Source organism: Cervus elaphus, chromosome 23 (assembly GCF_910594005.1).
Source record: "Cervus elaphus chromosome 23, mCerEla1.1, whole genome shotgun sequence".
In the NCBI taxonomy this organism is placed as follows: domain Eukaryota; kingdom Metazoa; phylum Chordata; class Mammalia; order Artiodactyla; family Cervidae; genus Cervus; species Cervus elaphus.
Window position 1 is genome coordinate 32,461,961 of NC_057837.1, and position 23,024 is coordinate 32,484,984.

At 36.4% G+C, this 23,024-nt stretch overlaps 1 protein-coding gene across 5 annotated transcripts in view; it reads left to right on the forward strand.

Moving 5' to 3' along the window:
• The window catches only part of STAM (signal transducing adaptor molecule), a 61,415-nt gene that overhangs the window by 12,079 nt on the left and 26,312 nt on the right, over nucleotides 1-23,024 (forward strand). For 4 of the 5 annotated variants that reach the window (XR_006336932.1, XR_006336933.1, XR_006336934.1 and 1 more), the window contains exons 2-5: nucleotides 3,549-3,633; nucleotides 17,898-17,973; nucleotides 18,055-18,150; nucleotides 19,631-19,777. Coding sequence is in view for 2 of the 5 variants with exons in the window: in XM_043883282.1 (XP_043739217.1) it covers nucleotides 3,549-3,633; nucleotides 17,898-17,973; nucleotides 18,055-18,150; nucleotides 19,631-19,777 (404 nt within the window). In the remaining 3 variants the exon portion in view is untranslated. The remainder of the gene's footprint in view (nucleotides 1-3,548; nucleotides 3,634-17,897; nucleotides 17,974-18,054; nucleotides 18,151-19,630; nucleotides 19,778-23,024) is intronic. The other variant, XM_043883284.1, reaches the window with a different exon arrangement.

Consider the following 23,024-nt stretch of genomic DNA (forward strand, 5'->3'; position numbering starts at 1 on the left):
GATCACTCTGACAATCTTTGCCTATATTTAGACCATTAACATTTAAAGTGATTATTGATATTGTTGGATAAACATCTACCATATCTGTTATAATTTTCTAGTTGTAACCCTTGTTCTTTATTTCTGTTTCTGATACTCTTCGACCTGCCTTTGGAGTTTTAATCGAATATTTTATATGATTCCATTTTCTTTTTTTAGCATATTAGTTATACATATTTTTTCTACTTTCTGTGACTGCCTAAGAGTTTACAATATATATATGCATTTACAACTAGTCCAAGTTCACTTTCAAATAACATTGTACCACTTCAGTGATAGTACAGCTCACCTTCTAGTAACAAAATATTCATGTTCCTAATTTCTCTCTCTTGTTCCTGGTGTCCTTGCTGTGTTTCATTTCATTTATGCATATGCCTGCACACACACACACATTCATGTATGCATGTCTCCTATATGCTCCCTGAAGAACTTTTGAAACATTTCTTGCAGGGCCAGTCTGGTGGCAACAGATACCCTTGATGTTTCTTTATTTGGGAAAGACTGTGTCTTTTCCTTATGGATAATTCCACAGGATATATAATCCTTGACTGGTGCTTATTTTCTCACAATACTGTTTCATTCCGTTCTCTCCCGGTTGGCATGGTTTCTGAGATGTCAGGTATAATCATTGTTTACTTCTGAATAGGTAAGATGTTTTCTTCTGGCTTCTTTTTTTTTTTTAATTAAAATAGCTTTAAATTGGAGAATAATTGCTTTACAATGCCGTCTTAGTTTCTGCCATACAGCAGCATGCGGGAATTAGCTAAATGTATCCATGTATCCCCTCCCTCTTGAACCTCGCTTCCACCCCGCACCCCCCGTCTCACCCCTCTAAATCATCACGGAGCCCCGCGTGGAGCCCCCTGATACTCAGCAGCTGCCTGCTAGCTGTCTCTCTTACAGATAGATGGTCCTGTACAGACGGCAGTGCTACCCTCCCTCCCGATTTGTCCCGCCCTCTCCTTCCTCCGCTGTGTCCAATCCATTCTCTACATCTGTTGGCTTCTTTTTTCCCTTTATTTTTGATTTTCTGCTGTTTGAATATGATATGCCAAGGTGCAGGGGGTTTGTTTCTTTATTTGACATTTATTGTACTTGCTGTTCCTGGAGCTTCCTGGATCTGTGGTTTGGTGTCTGACATTAATTTGGGGGAGATTCTGAGTCATATTTGGTTCAGATATTTCTTCTTTTTCTTTTCCTCTTCCTTCTCTAGTATTCCAGTGATTCCTTTGTCACAGCTTTTATGGTTTCCCACAGCTCTTGGATAAAATCTGTTCCAGTGTCCCCGCCACCTGCTCCGGCCCCCTCCCCCGGCCCCCTCCCCCGTCACTTTTTCTTTTTGCTTTTCAGTTTTGGAAATTCCTAGTGATATGTCCTTAGGTTCAGGGATTCTTGCTTCAGCTGTGTCCAGACTGATGATAAGCCCATCCAAGGATGTTCATTTATATTATATTATTTTTTGATCTCTAGTATTTCATTTTTAGAATTTCCATCTCTCTGCTTACATTGTCCATCTGTTCTTGCATATTACCTCCTTTTTCCATTTAGAGCTCTTAGCATATTATCATATTCTTTAAAAATTCTGGTCTGATAATTCCAACATCCTTCTCATGTCGGAGTTTGGTTCTGATACTATTCTGATGCCCTTCCAATTGTGCTCTTTGCCTTATAGTGTGGCTTGCCAGCAGCTGGATGTGATGTACTAGACGAAGGGACACCCGCCTTTAGTGGTGTGATGATCAGGTGCCGACTGTCCTGTGATTTGGGCTCAGTGAGCCTCGCTCCCCTGGGGTGTGAATTCTCACATGCCTCTCAGTGTCCATCCCCTGCTCATCCCATCGGTGGGATGGGATGGCTCCAGTGGGCTGGAGTTGGATATTCCCCTTCTCCCACATGGAAGGCTGGAACAAGCTAGCTTTTGGGGTCCCACAGTTAGGTTAATCTCTGGTAAAACACTAGTTGGTTAGGACTGATAAAATAATTTCTCTTGAGGGTAGGATTTTTTAGGAAGAGAATACTCTGGTGTATTTCAGAATGGTCAGTTTCTCTCCCCTTGCTGGAAAAATAGGGGAAATTTTCTGTGATGTTCACCTTGAGAACCTGGAAGAACGGTGGAATTGAAACTCACAAAAGTATGGGAAGTGTTCTAAGCCGCCTCTTCTCTGGCGTTTTAACTCAGACTTGTGCACACTTCGCCTTCAGCAGTTTGATAGTTTCAGTGTAGATTCTCCTACCCTGGTACTGCTTCCTGGTGATGTTTGTGTTCATGAGCTTCTGCTCTATTAAGTTGTGGTTCTGTGTATCTGTCTATCTGTATGTCTAATTTGGGGGCATCAGTTTGCCTTGTGACCTTACTTCTGAGGGCTTTAAGAAGAGTTGTTGATTTTTCACTTTGTTCGGTGTTTTACTTGTTAGGATGAAGTGAATACTTCCATGCTTACCTGCTGGACTGGAAAACTGGAAAAAAAAATCCTTATTTTTGCTGCCTAAGTCTCAACTATACCTGGTGTCTCCCTGTCTAGAAAAAATTTGCTTTACCTACAGAAAATAAGCCATCACTCATTTTCTCGGAATAGGGAAGTGATTGCTAGAGCCCTTGAGTGAGGAAATAGGGACTGCCTACATTTCAAACAGTATTAACCCATTTTGCTACCTCGGAAGTGCTCTTTTTCTTCATTCTCAATTGCAGTAGTTGAATTTCCTGAGGATTCAACAGACTAGTTCTTCAGCTTTTTTTCTTACTAACAATACATGGTTCACCTTTCTTGGGTCTTCTCAGTCGTTTGCCACGGATCAGTGTTCTGTAGCTTTTGAGATATTGTTGCTGTTATTGCTTCTCATGTTTTCCTTATCCTTGTGTGTTTTCATTAAAATTCCTTTATTGTAATGAAGAAAGGGGCCTAAATTAATGATTTGGTTTAATCTGCCGTACCTTTTTTTTTTTTTTTAACTTGTCAAGATTTAAGGGAAAATTTTCAGTTAAACCTTGGTTTTCTTTTGTTCAGTGCCCCCTCCACTCTACTTCTCAGAATCCGAACTCAACAAATAGTTAATTTGATTCTCTGAAACATTTTGATAGAGACCTGTTCTTTGTCATGTTCCTTCGAGGGCAAGTAAAGCTAAGAATTAACTATGTAAATAGTTAGTGAAGCTAACTATTAACTATTGATAATGAAAGAGTTCCTTATTTTGGTCTTTCTGTGTGCAGATAGGGATAGACCTGTGTGTATGTGCATTTTTATAACAAAAAAATCAGTGGCCCCCCCTTTTTTTTAAATACCAAGTAACAAACAAATGAAGTATAAGTGGGGAAAATAATTGTGATAGGTAACAAAGGTGCCCCACCTCCTTTTAAAGACAGACTTAAATATTCATTAACCAGATGTTGACAGCTATTGTGATTTGTTGGTACTTGGTTATACTGCAGTTTGGTAATTTGAATGTAGTCATTTACCTCTTAAAGCCTTTTTAGAAATAATGTTTCTGCAATTTCTTCTTGTAATATACAGAGAAAGCAACCAGTGAAATGAATACTGCTGAGGATTGGGGCCTCATTTTGGATATTTGTGATAAAGTCGGTCAGTCTCGCACTGGGTAAGTGTTGCAGGGTTTCAAAGGATTTTTATTTTTTCATCCTGTTTATTAATGGGAATAAAACCGGAGTTAGAAGGTAAAGCTTATTACTAGAGTCACAATTTGGTTTGAAAAAAGAATGTTTTCACTAGCAAGATTTGAGGAATCATCCCATTTGGTTACTGCTTGTAACAGCAGGGACAGCATGACCAGTAACAGTGTCAATATTTAATTATTCACCCTTGTTCATATTTGTCTCCTAAAATCTAGTTTTTCCTACTGATTTTTAAAAGAAATTTTATTGAAATATAGTTGATTTACATGTTGTGTTAATTTCTGCTGTACAGCAAAGGGATTCGCTTTTACCTATATGTGTTTTTCATTCTTTTCCATTGTGGTTTGTCACAGGATATTGAATATGTTTCCCTGTGCTACACAGTAGGACCTTGTTGTTTAGCCATCCTCTGTATAATAGTTTGCATCTGCTAATCCCAAACTTCACTCCGTCCCTCCCTCACATCCCCTCCACTCTGGCAACCACCAGTCTGTTTTCTCTGTCCCCGATTCTATTTCATATATAGGTTCATTTGTTTCATATTTTAGATTCCACATGTAAGTGATATCACATGGCGTTTGTCTTTTTCCGGCTTACTTCCCTTAGTATGATTATCTCCAGGTCCATCCATGTTGCTGCAAGTGGCATTATTTTATTCTTTTTTGGGGCCAAGTAAATATTCCATTATATACACACCAGTCTTTATGCACTCATCTGTTGATAGATATTTAGGTTGTTTCTTTTCCCACTGATATTTAAAGTCATCACTGATTTCTCAGATACCAAGTTTTTTGGTTATTTCTGTGTTCTTTTCTTCTTTGTCACATCTGCACATTCGACTCAACTAATCATTGATACTGAAAGAGACAGTTTAGGGAAATAGAATTGTAAACTTTTTGGCCTACAGACTTTTTGGTAATACAGGGCTTTCTAAACAGTGCAGCAAGGGGATTAACTGAGTAGTGGTTTACAAGGCGTATACAGAGTAATGGTTTTCTCCATTCCTGGGCTGATAACGTCCAGTTATGAGTAGCCACATTTATCTCTTTGTGCCGCACAAACACTGTCTTATTTACATACTTCCCTGTAAAATCATGCTGCTAAATGATACTGGATTCTCCTGGTTGTAGTATTAACCCTCTGATGGTGCCTTCTCAGGCTCTTCTTCGATCCCTTTTAAATAGACGTAGTTCCTTAAACTTTCTCTGACCCTTTTTTTTCTACCCAGCACTTTTTCTTTTTTTCTGTCACAGCTTCCAAGTATCTTTATGTGACTTCTATATTTTTAGCTGTGATTCTGTACTTAAGCCCTACTCCCATGGATGCAGCATAATTTCAGAATATCACATGTTATAAGCCCCAATCTCACCACCTAGAACCCTGAACTCATGTCCCTTTTTGCTTTAGACCTACATTCCCTCCTTTGTCCTCACCTCTGTTAATGACAAGGTTATTCTCATTTCTGCTTAAAGCCTCAGGCTCACCCCTGCATTTAGTTTCTTACTGAATTCTGTCACTTTGATCCATGATCTCTCTCATGATGTTGATGTCATAGAGTCTCCTTAGTTAAGTCCTGAACTTGGTCAGATTAGGCAGGAAAGTTTGTCTTTAAGGCCTTTCTGCCCCTTCACTTGAGATCTTTCTCGCCTATAATGTGCTCCTCCTGGCAGGCTCCCAAAGTTGTGGCCTCCAAGTGTGGCCTCATCCATCCTCTTTGTTGTCTTTGCATTTTAGTAACCTCAATCTTGTTCTTTCCGGCCTGGTTGCTTCCTTAATTTAATTGAAGTTCGAGGAGCTGCTGCATGTTGCTTATCTATTCCTTTTTCTCTATTTCTGTTGACCGCACTTTACTTGAGCCATCCTTCACCATGCTTAGACTAGTGAATTAACCTTCTGTCATTTCCTTCTGTCTTTTTCTGTCCAGTTCTTATAACCAGTTGCCATGTGACAACTCTGACCATGTTACTCCCCTACCTTCCACTGAATTAAGCCTAGTAACCTCCTTAGGCCTCTGAATCATTTATTTTTCATTTACTTCTTTTGTACTCACTATTCTTTTCAACGGGCTTCCCTGGTGGCTCAGTGGTAAAGAATCCACCTGCCAGTGCAGGAGATGCACTTTTGATCCCTGGATGGGGAAGACCCCTGGAGGAGGCAATGGTCACCCTCTCCAGTATTCTTGTCTGGGAAATCCCGTGGATGGAGGAGCCTTGTGGGCTACAGTCCATGGGGTTGCGAAAGAGTCGGTCATGACTTAGTAACTAAACAGCAACAACACATTCTTTTCAACTCAAATATTTGAGTTGCCCGTGCTTTTCAGCCTTTCTTATTGCTTTTGGTCCCTCTGTTCCTCCAGTGGGGAATATTTCTCATCTCCAGTCTCAGCGGTGTCTCATATCCTCCAGACACACTGTGGATATTATTTCTTCCATAAAGCCTTTCCTTATCCCATTGACTGAAAATCTAAATCCTCAAAGCACTCTGTGAAAACCTTTCTTGTTTGAAATTTGTCCTGTGTAATAGTAATTTATATGTGTCCAGTAGATATAGATTTGTAGCTTGTTATGCAGAGGAAAGCAAATAGCCTAGTGGTTGAGGGCATGGACTCCGCGGTGAGATGCCTGGGCTGGGACCCTGCTCTGACTGCTTAGCTATGTCACCGGTGGTCATAGTAACTTTAGTTTGCTACTTGAGAATAAAAACAGTATCTTTTTCATAGGGGGTTTATGGTGAGTGCGAGATTAGTTACTACACGCAAAGTGTTTATAATAGTATCTGGGGCGTGGATAAGTGGGTAAGCCTCTGCTCCTTTTTGATTAAAGTGATATTGTCTGACAGTTTTTTGAGGATGATGTATCCACCTAGCTCCATCCCTGTGTGTTTTGGAGATAAAGGGGTAAGCCTCTGCTCCTTTTTGATTAAAGTGATATTGTCTGACAGTTTTTTGAGGATGATGTATCCACCTAGCTCCATCCCTGTGTGTTTTGGAGATAAAGCTTTTATCTAGCATTGAAGTTGGAAAGTCCCCTCCTCTCTTCACCCCATCAGTTTTCATTTTATCTTTAGTTTGGTGTTCTTCATTTTGTAGATGTTTTTTATAATAATGTGGTTAGTGGCTTGAAATGAAAAGACAAACTCCCTTTCATGACTAGAAATGTTCCATATTTTTCTAGTTAAAAAATAAATTTGAACCCATCTAAAAATCCCATATGATACGTTGTGAGGATTTAAAGAGATCAATTTGTTTTTCTGCAGCTAACATTATTATACTAGAAAAATTTGTTAATTTTATTTCCTATTTTTTTCTTGTGATGAGAACTGTGAAAAGATGCATTCTCTCAGCAACTTTCAAACGTACAACCAAGTATTGTAACTATACTCTCTGCGCTCTGCATTACACCCTCATAACTTACTTATCTTGTAACTGAAAGTTTGTACCTTTTGGCCCATTTTACTCATTTTGCCCACCCCTTGCCCACCCCTCCAGCCTTATGGCAACCACCACTCGGTTCTGTTTCTGTGAGTTTGATTTTATTAGATTTTGCATACCAGTGAGATCAGACGGTGTTTGTCTTTCTCTGCCTTAATTCAGTTAGTGCAGTGCCCTCAAGGTTCCATCCATATTGTCCTCAGGTCAGGTTTATGTGGTCTAAGAACCTAGATATGTATTTAAAATGTACTAATTTGTTGCTTTAAACAGTTGTATTTTATTTGATTTTGTTGTTATCTAGTATCAGTAGGTTTAGATACATGCTTATTTTAAATTTTTTTCATATTTACTTTAGAGGGCATTCTCTCAGTATTTTTCTTTAATATTTTGTTACCCTTTGGAGATTTTAATTGACATTGTGCCAAATCTGTGAATTTACCTGGGAAGTGTTCTCAGCTTTGCTAATTTAAATAGAGGGGTGGTTCTTTTTGTTTTTTTTATTAATGTTTCTTTCCTTTCCTCTTTCTTCCTTTTCCCTTTTCACTTATTTTTTCTTCCTTAATAGTTCTTGCTCTCTGGTTCCTTTAAAGTCTCATTATGTTAATTTTCACGCAGTTTGTTTATGTAAACGTGATAGCTCTTTCTAGCTCTTGTTAATAAAGAATTGTTTGAAAAGGACTATATAATAGTTGAGATACCATTGTAGTCTCACTAGGGTTCAAAAAATGCAGACCCACAAAGCTTGTTTATGTGTGTGATTTCTCTTTAAAAATGATGTTTTACATACATATCTGGTTGTATTTTCACCTTCTTGCTGTGCCTTGATGACTTCATAGTAGGAAATAAGCATATAGTAGGAAATAAGGCCACATTTTTATTTTCATGGGCCCTCAGCACTTTTGTCTTCCTAGGTCCCTTTCTCCATAAAAAGTAACAAAAATAAAAAATTTTATGGCTGCATTATTATAAAGACAAATGTATTATTATACATGAAAACATTTTCTTTGATCTAAGTTTGTGACATTCAGTACATTCACATTACTATGAGATCATCTGTGCTGTCTATCTCCAGAACTTTTCATCATCTCAGGTGAACTCTGCCTGTCAAACAACTTAACCATTCCCCTCTTCCCTTGAACCTGGTAACCATTTACAGTTTTGTTTTAATTTTTTTAAATCATTTTATAATTAGGTATATGGAAAACTCATGGAGATCTGGTTTATGTTGTCTAGGAACCTAGATATGTTTAGTATGGGTTGCTGATGGTAGCATACGAATATTGAACGTATGTATTGTAGATTGTTAGTGAAGTACTCTGGGTACCTGGTATGCTTTAGAAAAGGTTGAAACATGTCACTGGTGTGAAAGGGAAAGTGGGCATGAGTTTTCCTGAGACTGGTGTAGATAGAGCAGGTTGAAGTATGCAATTCATAAGCTTATTTGTGTACTAGGCAACAGTCTAGGTTTTTTTTTTAAAAAACATTGTCAAAAAAAAATTGTCATTTGGAGTTAATCTTTGATTTTATGAAATGTACAGATCTATTTAAGAGGATGGATTTAGGGAAGGGGGAGGGAACTTTAAGAAAAGCGTTTCTGTTTTTGTAAGATTTGTTTATTTTAATCAAAATGATATGTTACCAGCAATATATTATAGAATTATTTAGTATATAAATAAAATAACTTACATTAAAGTCTTTATCCCCTAAGAAAATAATATTTTAAAATCCTTTGGCTCTTTTTAAAAGAAAAAAAATTCTTTCTTGTAAACTGTTTTGGAATTGTGGTCATTTGGAAAATATTCTCAAGTTTTAAGGGGAAATGAAGAGCCAATTATTGTGAAATTTCATTTACTCAGAGAACTGTGACCCAGGAACATGGTTCCAGCAGTCTTTCAGAAAACCCTCCTTAATTCTTCCTCTTTGAACCACACATATGTGTGTATTTGTTTGTTGATTTATAGAAATATTTATGTTTATATGAAATATGTACTTTCTTGTTTCAAAAATACTCACATGGCTCAAACATTAAAATAACTTAAAAAGGTAAATATTGACAAAATAACTCCTGTCCCTATTTCTCTCCCCCATCCTCTGTAGGTAACCACTTCTGTTTCCTTTGTATCTTTCTATTGTTCCTTTATACAAATACAAAAATAATTTTCCCACATTGATAGGCAATAAACATATTATATTCACTGTTCTACATTTGTAATTACTTAATTCCTTAACATATCCTGTCACCCTGAAGTGTTTGAATATGCTGGACTTAAAACTTAAAAAAAAATTATGAAATTTTTTTTTCTGACTTTGTAAGATATTCACATGATGTTTAGTGTTCAGTTCCAGTGTCTGAGTAAGTACTGAAAAATACTTAGCCAGTGAGGTCATATGATAGACTGAAAAGTCTCTGTTCAAAATCAAGAGAACTTTCAGAATAATAGTAGCAGTTTTCTTTAATGTGTCTTCACATAATAAATAGCTTTTGTCTGTTAGTTTTGATTGATTTGTTTATAACTTCATATATAAAGAAATAGATGTGAGAGTAAGTATTGATTATCCACAATAAAAAATTAATATTCTGTAATTGACATCCAGATTAATTTGTGCTATTTTATATCTTAACTATCTTTGCTTCGACAAAAATACAGTTGACTGAGAGTGGAAAACATGATAAACTTTTCTCTGTACTTGGCTAAGGGATCTACTTAGATAGTAAGTCTTTTGATTTATTCACATAAAATTAGAAGAAGAAAATGATAAGTCGTTGACATTTCGTGAAAAATACGAATATAAGCCTTTGGGAAAGAGTTTGTTAAAAATATTTTTCATTGGCTTTACGTTGTCCTTTCCTGGACCTGGACTTTGACTATCTTTGGGCTTTAACTAGAGGTTGATAACATATGTCTTGATTTTTTTTTTAAGGGAAGAGTAATCTTTGACCTAGACGTCTTCAGATTAGAAGGGTGGCTTCAGGTCAAGAAACAGATCTCTTCCAATGTTTGTTTTGTGACAGTCATACCCTCAGTTGACGGGCCTTAGGTCTTGAAGTCTTTCATTTATTGACTGTTTATTATCTGTGTTAGGGACTTTATACATACCTCATCTGTTATATGAATCATGTATATATTTTTTCCATTATTCATTTGACTTTTTTTTCCCATTTAGAAGTTTTTGATTTTTATAGAGCTGAATTGATCAGTTTTCTGGATTTTAGAATTTTGAGTTATAGACTTTCCTTCTTTAAGGTTTTAGTAGAACTATCTCATGTTTTCTTTATAGTTTCAGCTTTTGTTTTATGATTAATGTACTTTGTTTTTTAAAATAGAATTTTAGATTTACAAAAAAATTGAGCCAGTAGTACAAAGAATTCCATAACCCATCCCCCCATATATAGTTTCCTCTATTATTGACATCTTGCATTAATGTGGTATATACTATAAGGAATGAATCAATGTGGTGGTGGTGTAGTCGCTAAGTCATGTCTGACTCTTTGGACCACATAGATGGTAGCCCTCCAGGCTCCTCTGTCCGTGGATTAACCAATGTCTGTAGTTTATGTTAAGGCTCACTCTATACTGTACAGTTTTATGGGTTTTGATAAGTCCATAATGACGTACACCATTGTTACAGGATCACCACAGAGTAGCTTCACCAACCTTAAAATGTCCTCTGTTCCCCCTATTCATCCCTCCCCTTTCTCTCTGAACCTCTGGCAACCACCAATTATTATTATTATTTTTTCTTTTTTACTATTTCTGTAATTTCCCATTTTCCAAAATGTACAATTAGGAGCATTTAGTATATATAGCCTTTACAGACTGGCTTCTTTTACTTAGCAAAATGCATTTAAGCATCATCTGTGTTTTTTCATGGCTTGCTGGCTCATTTCTCTTTATTTCTGAATAATATTTCCTCACCTGAATGTATTATAGTTTGTTTGTACATTCACCTATTGAAGGATATCTTGATTGCTTCCAGTTTTGGTGATTGTGAATACAACTGGTGTGAAAGCATGTGCAGGTTTTTTGTTTGTTTGTACGAACATAGACTTTTAAAAACTGGGTAAGTACCAAAGAGCATGCTTGCTGCATTGTATGATAGGACTGTACATGGCTTTTCTAGGAAACTGGCAAACTGTCTTCCAAAGTCTCTTGTAGTTGTGATTTCATTTTTTACGTTTAAGTCTTTGATCTATTTGGAATTTATTATGTAGTTTGAGGTATGGCTCTAAATTTATTCTTTTCTGTTTGGCTACCTCAAAATTTCAGCACTATTTATTGAATGATCTTTGTCCTTTCTGATTTGAAATACTGCTTTTATATATTACATTGCTTTATGTATTTGGATTTTTTTTAAATTCTCTTTTGTCTCATTGGCATGTATCTATTCATGTGCTGCTACCATGTGGTTTTAATTATTAAAACCTTATAATACATTTTAATACTTGTCAGGGCTGGTTTTCTTATTTTTTTTTTTACAGTTTCTTAATATTCTTGTCCCTTTCTACTGTCCTCACATAAACTTTTGGATTGGCTTGGCTAGTTTATGAACAGAACTATTTTTTTTTTAAATGGGCTTAGTTGTAAATGAATAGATTTTTGATATTAAAATTTTCCAGTCTGAGAATGTAGCATATCTTTCTGTTTGTATCTTTTAATAGTGTTTTAATGTTTTCCTGTTAACAAATCTCATTCATTTTTTGGTGAAGTTTTTTAATAAGGTATTTTATCCTTTTGTTGTTTAGTCACTAGGTTTTGTCTGACTCTTTTGCAACACCGTGGACTGTAGCCCACCAGGCCTCTCTGTCCATGGGATTTCCCAGGCAAGAATACTGGGGTGGGTTGCCATGCTCTCCTTCAGAGGGTCCTCCTGACCCAGGGATTGAACCTGCATTCCCTGCATTGGCAGGCAGATTCTTTACCACTGACCCACTAGAGAAGCTCATTTTGTCCTTTTTGCTGCTATTTAAGTGAAGCCTGTAACTGCTGGTTTGATGGTAAATTTCTTTTTTCAAAATAAACTGTATTATAACAATGGCGTACCCTGAAGAGGTAAACCATTTGTAAGGGGAAAGTGATATGATGATTCAGGAGAAATTGGCAACAGCTGTAGGTGCCAAGACCTTGACCAGGCAGTGGAGACGTGGGTCTGATTAGATCTGATATTTCCGTCTTTACTTGCCCCAGACAATGATTTTCCTTTTGTATTTTACATGATTTTTTAAACCACCGTGTATTCAGTAGAACAGGATCTACAGAGTCCTCATGACTCCTGAGATCATTTCACAGATGAGGAAACTAAAGCACTGAGATTTTAATGTGACTTGTCTGAAAGTTGTAGAGGCAAATTGGAAGTCAGGTTTCTTTACTCAGGTTATTTTTACCAATTTTATGTTTCTTCTCACTTCTTTGTGCTGAGTCCTCAAGTACCTATGGTGCATGGTTATTTAAAAGTCAAAATCATGAACTAAGTAAGACGTACCAGTTTTTTTTCAGTTGGTGTTTAAAATTGCTCTGCAGTGTTCCGTACAGCGAAGTGAGTGAGGTATGTGTATATGTGCATCCCTCCCTCGGAGGCCTCCCTCCCCTGCTCATCCCACCCTCCAGGTCTTCATAGAGCACTGAGCTGAGCTCCTTGTGCTGTAAGCAGCTTCCCACTAGCTATTTTACACATGGTAATGTATATAAAATGGGCTTCTCAGGTGGCTCAGATGCAAAAGAACCTGCCTGCCAGTGCAGGAAGCACAGGTTCGATCCCTGGGTCAGGACAATCCCCTGGAGAAGGAAGTGGCAACCCACTCCAGTATTCTTGCCTGGGAAATCCCATGGACAGAGGAGCCTAGAGGGCTGCAGTCCATGGGGTTGCAAGAGTTGAATACCACCTAGCAATTGAAAAACAACAACAAATGTAAGACATACTGATTTTATTAAGTTTTTAGTGATTCCTCTTTCTCCCATACATGATATAACCTTGTGTTTTGTTTGACTGATATATACTTCTGTGTTAAATGATCTGGGAAACTCAAATATCATACTAAGTTTAAGAATTCAGTGAGTGTTACCTGCATTTCCGTTAATCCTCATTGTTTCTGTGAAGTCCTTCTGGAACATGAACTCGTTCTTTCACTAACCGGATAACGTTATTTGTATACTGTTGTTCATGTTCCATTGGTCATCTCATAAGAAATACCTATTTAATAAGCTCAGAATCGAGAATTTGATTATTTATGTTCAGTGTTTTGCGCTTTTCCCCTTGTGCTGTGTAGACTGTGTTTTATGTAATGTATGTTACAAATCACATGTGCACTTTGAATATGACATTGAGTATACAGTTATTCATTTCAGTTCAGATTTCTTTTGTATTTTATATTAAACTTATTGTTAATGTAATGCCTTTATGCTTTTGAAAGTCATCCTGTAAATTAGATTCCCTTTAGTATTCCAAGCAGGTTTATCTTTTCTGTTAAGTTTTTTTTTTTTTTTCACTTTGATCAGCAAAGATTTGAGTTCTCATCTCTTTTAGTGTATGCCTGCTAGGTACTAAGACCTGTAAAAGTATGCATATGTATATTCACTCTCCACTCTACAATATCCTTGAATTATAGTTTGTGGTAAAGTACTTTTTATAGCATATAAAATGAAAATGTAAAGTTTAAATCACTCTAAAATAGCTTTGAAAGCTAAAGCTGTAGAAGTAAAACTCAGGAGAAGAATAGGACACGTGTGTGCTTTCTAGAACTCACATCGAGTGTCTCTAAGTCCCTGGCACGATTCTGGGAGTAATGTAATAACATACTGAACAGGAAGTGTCGAAGTCCCCTTTTACAGATGAGGTCTGTCAGGCCTTGCATCTCTTTCTCCTGAATCACAGTGCCGCTTTTGTCTAGCAGTGGTTCTCAGCCCAGTGGTGTCGCTCTGTTAGGAATGGTTTTGGTTCTCACAGTGACAGGAGGTTACTACTGACATCGATTAGGCAGGGGCCAGAGATGTGATACACCAGATAGTCTTACATCACAAGAATTTTTCTGCCCCTATTTAGAAACACACAGCTAGTAGCTCTGTACCTTTTCAGTCCTGCCTCAAAGGTGATGAGAGGTTAACCATGCAAGCACATTTGTGAGTTGTACTATGGATTGTTATTACTGTTACTTTTTTTTTAAAACTGTTTTTCTTTTATATTTACAATACTTTAAGGGAAATGCCCTATTGTTCTTCTGTCAGGCCCCATGAGGGGAATAATATAGAGGTGGTATTCTCATTTTGAAAAGTTGATTGATCTGAAATCATAAGTTTAGTAATAGATGCAGTAATTAGAATTTAAATTCACTGCTCTTTGAATGGTAATAATTTACTCAAGCATATGAAATCTCATTACAGTTGAACCTGATATCTTTATGGTACAAAAGTACTTTTCATCTGAGATGTAGAGATGAGACATATTTGAAATAAGAGACTTTTAAAAAGTTGTACAAAGTGTAAGATCTCTTAAAGCTTGACTTCTTTTATCCAGCAATATCATTGAATATTTTTGTCTTTCTCCTTATATATTAATGGAAAGACCTTTTCAGGTAATCTCACTAATTGATAACCAGGGACAAATGTTGAGCTGTTTAACTGTCATAACTGTACAACAACATACCTACAAGTAGATAGATATTTATAAATAATGTGACAATTTTGGAAATGTACTCAGGGCTCTTCAAAGAGATTTGAAAGTTCATTGTTCTTTGAAAAGAGAATTGCAGGATTGCAAAATTAGTTTTAGTTTTCTTTGATCCTGTGAATTGCATTGTATGCATGTTTAGCTTCCCGAACGTAACTGTGTTCGTTTGCAGCCCCCTCCATTTTATTTTCCCTGAAAACTTGGTCTCCTGTCCACTGAGTGAACTCTGTGTGCTGTCTCACAATTTCAGGTCCCGTTTCTCTTACAGAGTGTGAATATCTCCCCACACTGAGTGTGATTGTTCAGAGTATCCATATTTTAAACATGGCCCTACATATACCAGCCATCTTCTTCGCTTGGTGTACAACATAGCAGTTTTGCTTCAGTAATTGAGGAGAAGTTGCCCGTATTGCGCATACTTGAGAGATGGCAGGATATGTGCTCCAACAGGAACTCCCTAGCAAGGAAAATTGATTAATCGCCATGTTTGCCTTATATCCTGACTTTGGAAACCCAGGAAACAATATGCTTCCTTTACATTTTACAGTGGTGTGATTTACACTGTGGCCATTTATCATGTCTAAGTTAAGAGCATTATTTGGGACTGGAAAAGGTGAGGGAGAGTTCTTTCCTTGTTCTCATCTGTATCCTTGATCCCTCCTATCTTTTTGTTTTTTCCACCCCAAGGTAAGGAAAAGTGTGGATGAGTCTTACAGATTGCTTTCAAATACGAAAATGGGGTTTGAGGAAGGGTTTTGAGAGACATCAGGATTTAACTGATTGGTGGTGGAATCTGTTGGTAGTCCCCTCTAAAGGCACATGCAGATTTTATCTTAGCAGGCAGTTTTATAAAATACTTCATCTTGTATGTACCATCAGTCTCTTTCTTCACATCCTGTCCTTCTCGCCACACTTCTTATTGTGCATTTTTCCCTTACCATGCAAGTTTCAGAAATAAATTTTGTGAGAGCATGTACATTTTCCACACGGGAAGCAAACTCAGTGGAAGATGCAGAAGTTGGTAACAAATAGAGCTTTATAGTGAAGATTATTTAGTTATTCAAAATACTAATTATTGTACAACAGTGAAAAGTAGCGTTTGTTCCTTTTGGCTCAGTGACTTTTTCTTGAGCATCGGCCGTGTTGAAGGCATAGCACCTAAATGACGAGAGTGGTGTGGGGTGAGAGGATAGACAGGGACCCCCTCCTAAAGCTGTCTTTTCTCTGAAGCCTACAGTGCAGTGTGTTGAGGTGGATTGGAGTAATGTTGTGAATAAAGAAACTGACTTTGATGCTTTAGTTCATCAGAGCTGACACATGCTGAGGCAGCCGTGTGCATTTGTGAAAGGCCTGTTTTCTTATCTGGCCTATGATTTAAGGAAAAGACATTAGAAGCCACAACTTGATGCAAGTACTGCCTTTTTTTTCTCACTCTGATATGAACTACATGTCCGAGATCTATGCATAAAAAGATAATGTCTGGATGAATATAATTTTGGCTGGGGTGACCACGCATCCAGTTTGCCTTGGGTAGTTTCACTGTCTGCATACATTATGCCTGGTTAGCACCGCCTTTCACTCTCAGAGGGGCATGCGTATAGGTGATAAATTGTACAGATGCTGTGTTTGTAGTCCACGTTCATTTATCATCAACAGAGGATAATGACCAGAGGACGCCTACTTTAAATTCACTTATAACTCTTTCTTCTTTTCTTTTTTATGGTTTTTCATAGGATGTTTTTTTTTAATTGGAGGATAATTGCTTTACAATGTTGTGTTTCTGCTGTGTTCAACGGTGTGAATCTGCTATAAGTATACATATAAGATCACATAACTCTTAAGCCTTTTTGAAAACTATTTTAGCCATAATTTTTTGTTGCATAGTAACATTTAATAATGGTATGTGTATATATATACTTCAGTTTCACTTCTGTGTTTTGCTTATAATCTTGTGGAAATACTGAGAAGATGAATTAAAAAAACACGGAACAGAATGAGGTAGTTTAGTGTTTTGTGGGTCACTTCTGTTGTTTAATAGCACCGGTTTTATGTACAACTCTGAATGGATTATTCTTTTAGCTTAATGTATCTAAAAAGATATTGCTTTGTTAGCATATATGAAGTATTTATCAGGACTCAAGCATATCCTACTTCACTTTCCTCTTTGGCATTATCCTTTTTATGGTTGCCATAGCAAACTATACTTTGGTGTCAGACGTTCTTTGCTTTGGTTTTTAAAATTGGCTGTGGTAAAATGTTTCAGCAGTATAGAAATGAGTGAAATAAAAAGTAAAAGATCCATTTCAAAGTGTCTTTCTCCAGCCTCCTTTCCACAAGTCCCTGCAGTTTAGATTCTTTTTTTTTTTTTAATGTGATTTATGAACAATACATTTAAAACTTGGTGGTAAAGCAAGTATTGGGAATTATTTTCTAAAAAGTAATCATAGTGCTGAATCACCTTTGGATCATTATTTTTTAATGATTTCAGTTTTAGTATTCAGATAATCTTTTTTATAGTTGGCCTCTGTCATGCTTTGAAGTGATAATTTTGTGTTTGTCAACATGCTTTTCAAAAGTGCAGAAATTAGCCTGCTAAAATCCTGATTTCTGTCCCCTCAACTCAGTGAGATCACCGCTGTCTTCCTGGGATCACCTTCTCTGCACTGAGATCCAGAAACTGCCTGCAGACAGAAAGCCTGTTCCAGTATCTGCAGTGCCCCTGTGTAGAAAATTGAAGCAAATGTTTGGTTTATCTATTTTGTATTCTTACAGATCATCATTCTGTGCTACCTGTGGCCTAACGTCTCAAGTGTATTTTAAATATATTTTTTCAGTTTTCTGATTATTTACAACAGGAGTTCCACTTATTCTGTCATGACTAGAAGTAAAACTCTTGATCTGTCATTTTATTTTCAAAACTTTCCAACCAGAATTAGCCCCAAGTGCCTAGTCTATGATTGCTAAGTTGAAAAATTTGAAGGAACTTTTTAGTGTACAATTTTTCAGTTGTGTCATTAATAAAAATTAAAATTCTCTACCAGGTTCTCCCATTTTGTATCACAACTTATTGCCTTTTATAGTTAAGGTGGGAGGGGGAAGTGGAATATACAACTAATTGTTACACTTTTCATTTTTTAGACCTAAAGATTGTCTTCGGTCTATTATGAGGAGGGTAAACCATAAAGATCCTCATGTGGCTATGCAGGCTCTCACCGTGAGTGATTTTGTTTTAAGATCTACAGCAAAATTGTCTGCCAAAATCAAGCCCTTTTAACTTCCAATTTTATCCTTTTAGCTTCTAGGAGCATGTGTCTCAAACTGTGGCAAAATTTTTCACTTAGAAGTATGTTCGAGAGATTTTGCTAGTGAAGTAAGCAACGTATTAAACAAGGTAAAGAACATTATTTCCAGAAATGAATTAAGACTGTCTTCTTTCTTCATGCATTTTACGTGTATTTTATTGTTCAGTTCTTCACCTTTTTAAATCACAAAGGACTATTCTGTGTTTTTTTGTTTTTGTTTTTTTAGCTCTTTCTAGGATATGTTTATCCCATGTATAAGTCCATGTTAGGTTTGCTGAGGAGACTACATATTTATATAACTTGGAGAGTTGGTTTTGGTGAAGCCAAATTAAGATACATTTAACCTTTTTTCTTCATCATTCCTTTCTTCTGATGAAAAATATGCATTTTTCTGTCTGATTAAAAGGTACCAGTTTACTTTGGGCACAGAGATTATCTGCTTAACAAAATGTAAAGGATTCAAATCCAGCAGTTGAAGGAATTTTAAAAATTTAATTACTAAATAATATGTAAGTTTTCCCAGTAAAAATTCATGCATTCATAAAAATTCATGTAGTTATCTCTGGCCTTTCTTGGTGGTGGGTGGAGTAATTATTAAGAAAAATTATTTTTAATGTTAAAAGAGAAAATGCTTCATGGTTTTTTTTTTTAAAAATGAGCATTTCCAAATTTTAGTACGAAACAGTAAAGAAGTGAGATAATTTAAAATTCTGATCTTCTTTTAATACATTATGGTTATGTGATAATTTTCTCCTGTGCTACTTTATTCAGTTATTTAGTTATATTGTATTTAGGTCTTTTTTTTTTTTTTTAAAACTAATTCTTTACTATTCTTTTGATGTCTTGAATGTCCATTCAAAATGTACAGCTATTTATGAAGAGATTCTAATATAATATTTTCTTTAATTGATATGTGCTCAGTACTTAGTAATATAAACAACTGCATTGAAAGGCAAGCAGGTGCATATAGGAGAAAGAACTTCACTTTATTTTGCAGATATTTTGTAGTGAACTTGTTGGTTTTATATTTAAGAGGGAGGTGCTGTTTTGAAGAAATGAAGTTTCCAGGAATATGGACAGTAGTGGGCCTCAGGCCAGGGCTCAGATAATTAAGTAATTGGAGGAAAACACAGTCATGCATATTAAAAATTAGGAATTAGGAATTAAAGAACTGTACTATTTATTCTTTTTTCCAACTTATTTTTTTATTGGTCTGAAAAAAAGAAAATAGATTTTCCTGTCTTCCTCATATGCAGTAAAATATGAGTTAGTAAAAGACCCTGAAATACTCTTAGTTGTAAAATACTCTGAAAAGTCCTATCTTTCTGACCTCCAAAATAAGTAACTCTATATCTAATGTTTTGGTTTGATGTGACATATGTGATGGTATCATCTATTTTTTCCCATAATATGAAAATAAAACTGGCTTATTTCTAGTAACCATCTGTGTTTTCTTATGTGTCACCTATAGTTAGGGATAATTTATGATTTAAAAAGAGATCTGAAATACTGTATTAAATCACTAAACAGAAAGTGATTTTTTGTTAAATTTTTTTCTCTATTTTTCAGGGTCATCCTAAAGTGTGTGAAAAATTGAAGGCTCTTATGGTTGAATGGACAGATGAATTCAAGAATGATCCACAGCTTAGTCTAATATCAGCAATGATTAAGAACCTGAAGGAACAGGGTGTTACGTTTCCAGCTATTGGCTCTCAGGTATTTTATAGACATTTGTGTGTGCTACATTTGTTTCTGAAGTTAACTGTGTTTATTTGAGGTTTTCTTTTTTTCTTCCAAACCCAGGTAGTTGTTTATACTCCAGAGGAATTTTATTAATAATTATAATCTGGCATATAAAGGTGCCAAAAAGAATATATAGTGGATTGCTAATGTTTTCCAACTTCCATTTCCCCACTGTTTCTTCTTTTTAAATGAATTAACTGTTTTGTTATTTAAGATTTTTTTTAAATATAATTTTAATGATACAGAGCAAATTGCTTTATTAGTTAGTACTGACATTCTTGTTAAATGCTCTTCATGCTGTAATTTTATCTACAAAGAATGACAGCTCTAAAATAATGTTTCCTTAAAATTTAAGGATGTGTTTAGAGGTTATTTGGACTATGAAATTTATGAACACCTGTATTAAAATGGGAGGGAGATATAAAGGGGTCATTAGGAGGAGAAACACATAAAACATCTTTCCCGTTAATAAGAACTGACCAGCACAGAAGTCTTCTTTCTTCTTCCTAATAAATATGATTGACTGAAAAGCTTAATTTGCCTTAAAAAAATTATTTATGTAATGGGCTCAATCTCTAACTTATGTCATGTAGGAAAAAAAAAATGAAAGGGGATGTTTTTATTCTTTTTCTTTTGTGGGTAACCATTATTTAGGATGCCCACTTGACTAAGCAGGCTTAAAATGTCTGGTAACTTACTGTATTGTCTTGCCCCACTATACCGCTTGGGCTGGAATGTAATGAGTGGTGTGAAAACACGATTGGGAAATGCTTAGTTGTGAAGGGCTTGCATTCAGGGTTTTGGCCGTTTCAAGGGAATTATGAAGTGATTCATCTAGACCTTCTTCTTAAGGCATTTCTGATTTATCAAAGTACTCTTGAGATGTGAAGATCCAGAAATATATTCTGGAAATGAAAGAAGAAAAGGATATTTTTCTTTTTACTTGAAAAAAAATTTAGCTTATGACTAATTTTACAGTGATAAATTATGTCTTGAGAAGTAGTCATTCATAATTGATAGCTCGTTTTACTACTCTCAGTATAATTTCTAAATCTCTGTAGTTAAGGAATAATTTTATGCAGAATAATCCAAGATACGGTATAATAACATGACAGCAGAAGCAGCGTTTAATTACCAAAGACTGTCCTCACTGTGGAGAAGGAAGAGTGTAGCTACTTGGTAGAATGTCAGTTTGTGTGCCTTGAGAACCTGTTCTAGAGAGTGGTGCTCACAGTGCAGTTCGTGGACCGTCAGTAGTCACCATCACCAGGAAGCTTATTAGAACTCTCATCTCACTCGTGTGGAACACACCATGCAGTGGCTTCATTAGCTCCATTTTAACAAGATCCCCGATGACTGTGTGCACATTAGCGTCTGAGCAACACTGCTCTTGAGGACAACTTTCGGTGCTAGTGAAAACTGCACTCCTTTAAGAGAAGGAAGAAGAGTTAATGATCGGATGGATCCATAGCTTTGCTGGGTTAACCTCAAGTCTCAGGTAGTTGTGGGAGCCACTCTCGTGATCCTCTAATCTAATCCCCTCATTTTACAGATGAGGGTACTGAGCCCCAGAATGGTTAAGTGACTTGCCCAGGGCCACAGCTAGTGGTTGACAGAGCTGGAACAGGCCTTCCAACTCTCAGTCCAGTGTTCTTTCCACTACATGATCCTGCCTTCCGTTTGCTATTGAGGTTAGTAGATATGTGTCTGTCCGGACTAGGATTTGAAGGACAAGAAGTGGAGTGAACACTGGGAAGACTGCTTACGTACTGATGGGTGTAGACATGGGATTCCTGTCTTGTTCAGAAGATTCAAGATGTAGATTAGCAGTAGGAAAGAGTGACTTTTCTTTTTTTCATGTACATGTTATAAAGTATGTGAAAGCTCATTCTGTTACAGCTGCTGTGTTTCACCCACAGGAAATATGTAAAATGCATATAAACTATGATGAGGTAGAATGGTGTTTTCTATTTTTTTTTAAATAGTAGTTTCTGAAGAGCTTGTTTGTTATTGAAAATCCTGTTTGTAAAGAGCTCCTTGTTTAATTAAAAAAAAAATCTGTCATCTGGAATCAACTGCAGAAGTCCCTACCAATTTTACAGCCACTTAGTTGCTTATGCTTACTGCATTTTAGTCAGACTAGATATTTGTTAGCATATTTAACAAAAACCTCTGGAAACATGAGGATATTTTTTTTTAAGTATGTTATTTCATCCAGGTACAGGAGAAAATAATGTAAAAATATTAAGAAAAGTCATTCTGAGTCACCTGACTCTTGCTGCTTTGATTCTCTCGTAGCACTAACTTTTGACCTCGAGGGAGAAGTGATGCTGGCCCTGCTACTACGTTTGACTGGTTAATAAGACAAGTAGCGTTGCTATACTTGGAACCTGATGATAGAAAGGAACTTTGAAAAGAGAGCAGTTCAGGAATGTAGAGCTTAATATAGCTCAGTTCTGCGTTTCCTTCTTGACCAGTAGAGATCCCTTCACAGACCACAAAAAATCTATATGTCTATTTTGTGAAAGTCACTAAATTGTGAAAAAAAAAAAAAAAAAGCATATATAAGGAAAAAGATTATCTCTGATGAAGCATACCTTCAATGTTAAGAGGTGTGTGATAATTAAAACATTTTTATCCAGGGAAGGTTGCAGCTAGAGGTGGGTCAGATTGGAAATACTTAATGTTCTATTCAGTGAGTCCAAAAGCTCTTTTCTTATCAGCTTTCCTAAAAATGAAGCCCTCGTGCATTTGTTTGACATTATAAAATATATTAAGTGAAGGCTGTATTTGCTATAATGTTGAATATTTTGCCTTTCATTTAGTCAACAATCACGGCTTATAATATTTAGGGCCGTATACCCTCAAGGAGTCTCCCTGGTAGCTCAGTTGGTGGAAGGATCTGCTTACAATGCAGGAGACCCTGGTTTGATCCCTGGGTGGAGAAGATCCCCTGGAGAAGGAAACAGCAAGCCACTCCAGTATTCTTGCCTGGAAAATCCAATGGACAGAGGAGCCTGGTGGGCTACAATCCATGGGGCCACAAAGAGTTGGACATGACTTGGCAACTAAACTGCCACAACAGCCCACAAGGAACGCACATCCTGGTTATGGGGATAGACATGTAAGCAGCCTCATTCTGTAGAGGAGGAACGTGAGACACAAGGAGGCTTATGGGCTCCAGGTTCATGCATTAGAAGGTGGTACATCTGGGACGTAC